At 42.9% G+C, this 9,456-nt stretch overlaps 1 protein-coding gene across 1 annotated transcript in view; it reads right to left on the bottom strand.

Moving 5' to 3' along the window:
* Positions 1–3,342, bottom strand: part of LOC132004123 (keratin, type I cuticular Ha1-like) — a 4,349-nt gene extending 1,007 nt beyond the window's left edge. The window contains exons 1-4 of the mRNA XM_059380227.1: positions 2,995–3,342; positions 1,864–1,946; positions 1,145–1,301; positions 680–726 (exon numbers count right to left, since the gene is read on the bottom strand). Of these exons, the coding sequence (XP_059236210.1) occupies positions 680–726; positions 1,145–1,301; positions 1,864–1,946; positions 2,995–3,342 (635 nt within the window). The remainder of the gene's footprint in view (positions 1–679; positions 727–1,144; positions 1,302–1,863; positions 1,947–2,994) is intronic.
* Between the last annotated feature and the right edge of the window lie 6,114 nt (positions 3,343–9,456).

The following is a 9,456-nucleotide window of genomic DNA, read 5'->3' as shown; positions in this document are numbered from 1 at the left end:
TTCCATCGGATCCTCTCATAACTGGGTTCTACGATCTGCGACTAAACTGTGTATTCCGCTTTGCAAAGTGCTTTCACGCCCATGACCTCTTTCTGCCCCCCATTCGGGGTGCTACCCATCGTCTAGATCCGTGATTTGGCCTCTACACTGAGATGTGATAGTCCATAATGTAAACCGTGGGCCCCAAGCACCCAGTTCATTGTTTTTGCTCATAGACCCCAGAGCCTCTTAGGTCTGATTCTTCGCCATGACTAATAAAAAGGTTAGAGTCTGGCTAAAGAGGAAATAAAGAGTGCTTACTTCAAAATCTGCCATCTGGGATGGAATAGATCTAAAAAGTTATTTGTCAATTCTATCAACCTAGCTTTTTCTGAAGAAATTAAATATCTGTTCATTTCCGGGCTATTCTCCTCACACAGCCAGCATAGCTTGGTACTTGGGCTTAGGAAGATATCAGACTTGAATAGAGGGCCATCCCTACCACTTGGTCTATGGCTTCTAGAAGCTTCTAGAAACCTCAGGTTTTTAATCAGTAAGCTGAGTACTACTTCTGGAGTTCTAAAGCACTTAGCACAATGTTTGGCATACAATAAGCTCTTGATTAATATTAACTATCACCATTTACATTGTTCTGGTATTTCAGGTTTGCACAAAATGTCCATCTTCTTTATCAACTGACCAAGCAGTGACAGTGAGCATTTTGCTCAACATTTCCTCCGAATCACACTGAACAGCAGAGAAAACTCTGGAGGAGAAGGGGGAGAGTTGGTTTTGTTTCCTGTGGAGCCCTCTCTGCTGGAGAGCCGTCTTGGCCTCTCATATGCTAAATGGGGAATTGGGATACAAGATCTCTGCAGCGGGGTGTTCTCGGGGTGTTCTCTGGCCGAGAGTGGAAGAGGCTGTGGGTGCCACCTGGCTGCGGTGTTTCCTCATTCCTGGGCTTGCCAACTTCCTTGACTCTCATTCCTATCTCTGGATGAAACCTCCTAATCTCATAACACAAGCTTTCAATTGCTCATTCTCTACAAATCCCTTTTTGTTTGGAGGACAGACCCCTCGGGCTAGTTGAGTCTCTCCCATATCCCCTGGCAGTTGGAAACAGGCCTCAGCAAGTTGGAGCCGGTTGCTCTTTGGAGAACCTCACCTGCTCATGGTTCTGCTTGAGGCACAGCAGTTCCTCCTTCAGGGATTCCACCTGGGCCTCCAGGTCGGACTTGCACAGGGTCAGCTCGTCCAGGATCCGGCGTAGGCCATTGATGTCTGACTCTACCAGCTGCCGCAAGCCCACCTCCGTCTCGTACCTATGGTACAGGGGCGTCAGGGACCCACCAGATGGGAATGGACCTGGCCCTGACTCTGGTGTGGATTGGTTTGTCACACACCTGGAAATTAGGGTTTGTGATTTCTACAGCCTTCTGTTTCATTTAGGTGTTTAACATTGAGCCATAGCTCCTAGAGGAAAATGCACTGGTAATCATTATATATATATATATATATATATATATATATATATATATATGGAGCCAGTGGATTTAGGGAACAAAAGTTCTTAAACTGTGAGATTTCCAAAATTAATACACTTCTCACATTCACCTGATTGCATTCTGTGCCTAGTAGAGCATCAGGGTGTGGTGGGGAGGAGGGCAGCTATGACTTCTACACTAGATTGGAGGATGTCACCTTACAGAGAAGCAAGAGAGGGAGGGTCTGAATCTAGAGAAGAGATCTCTGTGCTCTGCAGAGCAGTGGTTCTATGGATCCTGGGGAAACCATCTAGAGAAAAGCTTTGTCTGTGTTTGTCAATGTTGAGGAGAGGTTAAAGGGAAAGAGAGAAGAGAGAGGATACCCTACTTGCCCACTCACTTGGTCCTGAAGTCATCTGAGGCCAGCTTGGCATTGTCGATCTGCACCACCAGCCTGGCGTTCTCTGCCTTGCTGCACAAGATCTAGAAGACCCCCAAATAATCTAGAATGAGCTTGGTTATTTTTAACCAACAGCAATTCCTACCAATTCATTTACATGGATTGAGAATGGAATGAGAAATCACAGTGGATCTTATGTAAGACTATTACATGCTGTCTATGTTCCATAGGTGCTCAATAAATATTTGAAAAATCAAATCTGAAATGTGTGAGCAAAAGGGGCTGATAATAATAACTAACAATTATTTTTAAAAACCTACCATAGGTCCATACTGAGCATGGAGCCTGCTTAAGATTCTCTCCCTCCCATTCCCTCTGCTTCCCTCTACCCTGGCTCATATGTGCTCATTTTCTCTTGCTAAAAACAAAACAAAACTACCATAAATGTGGTATGGTTCTAGGAGCTGAAGATATAAAAATGAGTAAACTCTAGGTCCTTCCCTCAAGAAATTTCCAGTCCAGTGGGGAAGATAAATATGTAATTGGCCATTAGAGGGGCTGCATCAGGGAAGCAGCCATGCCCGTCCAGCCATCCTGGGTGGCTTAGCACTACTACCTGCAAGGTGGTTTCCACTCATTCTGATTTTATGCCCTCGCTAGACACTGAACACCAGGAGGAGAAATCCAGAGGCATTCAGGTCAGGAATACAATCAGGATAATTAGGTACCCAGAAGAAGACAGCAATAAGAAGTCATGGTAGGCAAAAGTCCGGATGAAGTAGAGAGAAAATAGTCCAATTCGTACAAAATGTTCTGCTTCCTCAACTTCCTTCTTGGGCTCAGGCCTTTTCTCTTACCTCAGGGTAATAAATCTGGATCTTGGCAATGCATGGAAGCATTTGGAAGCGGCTTTTAATTACAGCTTATTTATGCAAAGTGCTGCTCCTGCACATAGACTAGCACTATGCAAATATTCAGGCCTAACAGTCCTGGGCCTCACACAAAATGGGTACTCAAGAAAAAAATGGAAAAGCCAGACTTTAGCTGAGAATTCATACTGTTTCTTAATCAAATTATAGATTTCGTCCCTATAACTTCCTGCAGGAGACAGTGTGGCAGCCATCCCCTCACCTTCTGCTGGAGCTCCTCGATGGTCCGGAAGTAGGACTGGTAGCTGGGACACACGAAGGGCACCTGCTGCTGGCACCACTCCCGGATGCGGCTCTCCAGCTCTGCATTCTCCCGCTCCAGCTGGCGCACCTTCTCCAGGTAGCTGGCCAGACGGTCATTCAGGAACTGCATGGTCTCCTTCTCGCTGCCATTGAAGGAGCCCTCACAGAACCAGCCGCAGTTTCCCACATTGGCAGGGATGTTGCAGGCTCCGGGCAGGGTGCAGGTGTGGCAGCTGGGGGGCACGCAGGGCCGGGAGGAGCAGGTGGAGCGGCAGCTCACGTTGGGCAGGCAGCAGTTGTAAGGCATGGTGCTGGAGGGAGCAAGGCACCTGGCTGAACACAGAGTCCAAGTTCTCCAAGCCACAGAGCTGTGGATCTCCTTCCCCTGGGGAGCATTTATACCCCTTCCGCAGAGGGTGTGGACATGGAAGGCAGCCCCTTTTTTATTACTCATTTGGGGATTGTCAAAAGCCCTTCCCCCTTGGTTTGTTATGTTTCCTCAGATGAGTCCCTCACCTCATAAAAGACTTTACTTGGGCTTCTCGCTAAGTCAGGACTCCTCTTCCATGCTGTGCATCAATGAAGTAAGAGCTTCATGGAGTGACTTCAAAGAGCTGGACTCATGAACCCCCTGGCCTTCATTAGTAGGTGTGGCAGATCCATGGACACTGTTGCTGCTTTGCCTCCTGGCCTGCTGGCCCTGACTCCTTAGCAATCCCCTAGCTCTTCTTGCTAAGAAGAGAAAACACAGCTCCTGTCTGTGTATCTTTCACTAGTTCAAATTGCCAAATGCTAAATACCAAATTTATGGTTCTCAGAAAGAGGAGTAGATCCCTTCCAGAATAGTTAAAACAGCTTGGTTCCCTGTGCCCTGTTTCTTGATGTAGCAGACATCACATCCATGATATTATAAATCAACCAAATTACTGATATGCACCAGGATAAAAGTATGTACAGGGCACTGTATAGAAGGTAGGACCAGAACTGTGTTCAGAAGGAGCTCATCCTTATTGTGCATTCACAGGCTCCTCTTGGTACTTGATACTTTCCACAAACATGATCTTATTCACACCTCACTATGACCCTTCAAAGTACATGGTATTATTCCCATTTTACAGATGGGCAAGTGGAGGCATTTGCTCATCTGTAAAATGGTAGGTGCGGAGAAATATATTGTGAAGCCAGGATTCCAACACATATCTCTGTTCTTTCCATCACCCCACACCGCTTCAATATAAATAAACCATCTCCTACCCTAACTTCTTCAACAGATCATTTCTTCCTCCTCTGTGAGCTTTTATCTCACCTTGAACAGTTCCCAGCTTCTGTGTTCATCTATCTCTGTGTCTGAGTTCCCTAAAGGCAGGAAAAGGGTATAGTTCTCTGAATCTTCAGCTCTAGGTGCATGGTACTGAGTAGACCATCAATGGTGTATGTTGAGTGGGTGAAGGAATGAACATAGGATAATAATCTAAAGCAGGAGATAGTAAGTGACAAGTGTAAGGTTCAAGGTAATGGGGCAAGAGGGCCCTGCCAGGATGGGAATTTTACAGGGTCTAGATATGTGCTGGGGCACAAGGCTTCTGAGACACAAAGGGGGAACATGGGCCCTGCACGTGGAAGCATGGTGTGCACACACAGTGGGCAGGAGAGTCCAAGTCTGGTCAGTGAGACTAGTGGCTGGGAGGAGAGAGGCATGAAGGGAGGTGGTAGAAAAGAAAGCTGTATGGTGAGTCAATGCCATATGGTAGAAGTTCTCTACGGCAAAACTAAGGAACTTGGACTTTCCTAGAGGAGAAGTTTTAGGAAATGTTTAGTAAACATTGATCTGTTTTAGTAAAAAAAAAAAAAAAAAAAAAAAGTAAGGCTGAAGGCACAGGGACCAGCAAGAAGGTGATCACAGTAGTCCAGGCCAACAGTGAGGAAGGACAAAGTTTAGTTGTTTGCAGAGGATGAATAAGAGAAGAAATGGTGTAAGAATCATTTTCAAAGAAGCAATTTGTTTTTGTTTCCCTACCTAACATTATTTTTTAATTTTTTTAGTGTGCTCAATTAACCAACATATAGCACATCATTCGTTTTTGAGGTAGTGTTCAAGGATTCATTAGTTGCATATAACACCCAGCGCTCATCACATCATGTCCCAAGAAGCAATTTATTTTTTTTTAAGATTTTATTTATTTATTTGACAGAGAGAGATCACAAGTAGACAGAGAGGCAGGCAGAGAGAGAGAGGGAAGCAGGCTCCCTGCTGAGCAGAGAGCCCGATGCGGGACTCGATCCCAGGACCCCGCGATCATGACCCGAGCCGAAGGTAGTGGCCCAACCCACTGAGCCACCCAGGCGCCCCCAAGGAGCAATTTAAAAAGAAACAACAACAGCAATCATTTAGAAAGGTGAGATGTGGGAGATAATCAGGAATGAAACCAGAATTTGGCAATCAAAATATTTAAGAGAAAAACTTTACCATTCACAGAAGCACAGACTATTTTGTTCACCAAGGATGAACTAGCCCACTTCCTTTAACATACATTTTATTGAGCCCTTCCCATGTGTCTGGAAAAGAACCATGTGCGGGAGATGTAGAGGTGAGCAAGAGAAACAAACCTACAACTTAATGAAGAATGCACACCAACCAGGTATAGAATACATCTGTGATGGAGCTAGCCCCAGCTGCTATAGGAACATGTACCAGGGGACTTAACCAGACTGAATGGAGATCTCGAGGAAGTACACATTACATTCAGGCATGCTTCCTATTTTTCACACAAAAACTTATGTAAGAAATGACAATACTTTATGGCTTATGGGGGCAAAGTGATAGGGCTGCCTTGGCCAAACACTCCAAGGACTCAGAGCACCAGTACTGTGGACCCCCTCTAAAAGATTCACCACAGTAAGATTGGACAGTCCAGTGATAGAGGAACCCAGAGAAGTTCGGTAAGCACTGTGTAAGCCAGAGAGTGACAGACAAGGGTGGAGGAGAAACAAACCCTTTCTGTCATCTCATGCTGCTTAGATATAAATGACCTAGCTCCTTCCCTAACTTCTGACAGATCATTTCTTCTTCCTCTGTGAGTTCTCATCTCACCTTGAGCATGGTATCGTCATGAGTTCTCTCTCTCTCTTTCTTTCTACTTGCATTTCCTTGAAAGCATGGAAGGACTTTTACGTGAAGGACTTTGTAAACCTCCTTGAGGAGCTTGGACTTTGAAGGTCAATGAAGGTTCTAAGGAGAAGAGTGATCTAGTTTCATTCTTGATCAGATACTTGTGAAAGAATGGTGGAATCTATACAGGTAAATGTTCATCAGGTCCTTGGAGTAGCACGTCTAGAAGTCTTGGCAGTGGTACTAAGGAAAGGAGTGATCCTACTGCAGATGTGAGAATTGGAGAAATGAGCCAAGGGAGAATATACATGGAGAAGAGAAAAAAAAAGTCTAAGGACCAAACTTTGGGGAATTCCCCCAACCAGAGAGTAGGAGAAGGAAAAAGAGTAAGAGAAATAGAGAAATGGTGAGAGAAAATGAAGAGAGCCAGCTTATAGCATCAGAGAAGGCAAGGGAGGAGAGCTCCAAAGGGGAGGTAAAGATCAAAAGTGTCAAGAGTGGCAAAGGGACCCTGTAAGATCAGAACCATGGAGAGGTTCTTGGATACATGACCGACAGATTGCCAGGACCTTTCCAGGGTCACATAGATCTGCTTACTCTATACAGTACCTGTACTCTTCAAGTAACTTCCACTGAACATTAAGCCATTGACACTTTAAACACCCAGAATTGAGATTCCATTGTTTAAAGAAGTCCTGCTATAATCAGTTTGTACACCTGATTATAAAGCTTGTGAGCTTTGGTCTTACCAATACAGAATTTCTACAATAATTAGAGTGCTTTAAGTAGTTTAAAGATGTCAAGCTTGTTTTGATTTGATGATTCATAATCGTTCGTGATTTAGGAACATCTATCCAAGAGGCATAAGCAATTAGAAATGTCCATGCATATAACTCAACTTCTGTTTTGGTGCAAGGTGTAAGATTTATTTAATATCCTAAAGAGAAACTATGGGGGAAGAATTCAGTTGTGTGCCTAAATGCATTGTCTGGGGAGGGGGGTGTTCCTTTTTGTTGTTCTAGCAGAGAACAGAGAAGAACTCACAGAAGCATGTTCGCAGCAAGAGTCCAAGAGTCAGCTGTAGCTGTAGATCCAAAACCAGACTGCCATGCATTCAGCTCTTCCTTTCCTCTTTCCACTTCCTAATGTAGATCCCAAATGCCAAAATTGTCAGAGAAAGGGAAAATCTTGGAACAAGAGTGATATCCAATCTTTCATTCTACAGATAAAGAAACTGAGGCTCAGAATGGAGAAATGGCTTACTTAGGATCATATAATTAGAAGCCAAATCTGCTAATCCCCACTGTATTTCCAGTTCCCATCACCATAGCACAGAAATATTGAACAATTTCACAACCAATATGAACTGTCAACTACCTAGGGGCAAAATTGGAGACAATAAGAAAAAGGAAAAAACACTCACTTGTTACTCATAAAAACCCACTTGTTACCCATAGATATGTCATGTTAAAAGAAGAATAAAGGGTGAATATGGAAATGTTAGAATTCAATGATACCAAGGTTCCTCATTGCTATCCTGATTTCAATCACTTATTTTTCAATCACTATTTCTAAACTTATGATATAATTATGTTCCAATAGTTTGGAACAACTTAAATACAATTATATCCCATCAGTAGAAGTGACTTAGAACATACACAATAGTGTAATTACTCAAGAACGATATATTTGCCCAAAATATAGCACACATAGTCATAAGAAAATTTAAAATTATATGATTTTAACAATGAGAACAATTGAGAGAGAAAAAGAATCATACTGTAATGACGACACTGGATGCTCCTTTTTTTTAAAAAATTTTATTCATTCATTTATTTATTTATTTATTTTGGAGCGAGAGCAAAAGTAGGGGGAGGAACAGATGGTGAGGGAGTGGGAGGGGGAAAGAATCCCAGACAGAATCCACACTGAGTGTGGAGCCCTATGCAGGGCTTGATCTCATGACCCTGAGCTAAAACCAAGAGTTGGACTCTCAACTGACTGAGTCACCCAGGTGCTTTTACATAGGATGCTTTTAAATGGCAGAGTTCTGAATGTTTTCTCCCCTTCTCTGTAGCTTTCTGTTCTCTCCAAATTTTTTGAAAACTGATATTCCTTGTACACAGCAAAAGAAATAAAATTTACATTAAAAAACAATCTGAGGGGTTTGAAGTGGAGGGGGGGTGGGAGGTTGGGGTACCAGGTGGTAGGTATTATAGAGGGCACAGATTGCATGGAGCACTAGGTGTGGTGAAAAATAATGAATACTGTTATGCTGAAAATAAATAAATTAATTTTAAAAAATAATTTAAAAAATAAAATAAAATAATCCAAAAGGAAATTCTTATGAGTCTTCTAAAAAAATAGAGTCATAAAAGGACCCAAGTAAGGCTCCTGTTCCGATATAATCACTAAATTATGCTTGAGCTTATTATTCTGGAAGTAAAGACTTTGTCATGATTGTCATTCACACCCTTGTGATAACTGCTGTCTTTGCCAGTTTTGAAGCAGAGCTATTAGGAAGTGACGAAGGGACACCAAGCTTCCTATGTGATCAAACAACCTGTAGTTCATAAAGTGAGTTGTGGGTATGAGCTTCAGGCAAAGATGATGCCAAGAGGAGAAACACTTGGAAAAGTGTTCTGCCAATTGACTGCCAACCTCTAGTCCAAGGTCATGTATTAGGATCACCTCACACTGAGCCGTGTCCTAAGAATGGACTTCCCACAGAAACAAAGGATGATAAAAATTTCTTTTCTGGAAATAGTGTCTGAGTCAGATGCAGCTAGAGTCTTAGAACGTTGGAGCCACCAAGGGCTCAAAGGGTCATCTCACCCAAATATGTTGCAAATGGGAAAATGTTGACCCAAAAGAGGAAGCAACTTGCTTCAGGTACAGAGAGAGTTAGTGAAGAGTCTAGGTTGGAAAACAGTAAATTAGAAATGAGGGTCAGGGGACAAGGTCTTCAGTCCTTATGACAGAGCTGGAATTCAGACTACTGGAAAACCCTTATCTCTTAAAAGTTAGCGAAAAGGTGTACTAGAAAAAGAAAAAAGCATGCTCATTGTCACAGCAAGATTTTTTTTTAAAGGCTAAACTGTTTCTTACTGGGCTTTAAATGTAAAACATTATGCTATATAAAAGAAGCCAGTCAAAAAATACCACAGATTTTATGTTTGCATTCATATGCAAAGCCCAAGATAGGCAAACCTACAGACATCATGATTCCTAGGTCTGAGGTAGGGGTTCCAGGGGCAACTACTGGATAATCAGTACAAGATGTCTATTTGAGGTGATGAAATGTTCTAAAAT

Source organism: Mustela nigripes, chromosome 16 (genome assembly GCF_022355385.1).
Source record: "Mustela nigripes isolate SB6536 chromosome 16, MUSNIG.SB6536, whole genome shotgun sequence".
NCBI classification, from domain to species: domain Eukaryota; kingdom Metazoa; phylum Chordata; class Mammalia; order Carnivora; family Mustelidae; genus Mustela; species Mustela nigripes.
This window is presented reverse-complemented; position numbering and strand designations above follow the sequence as displayed.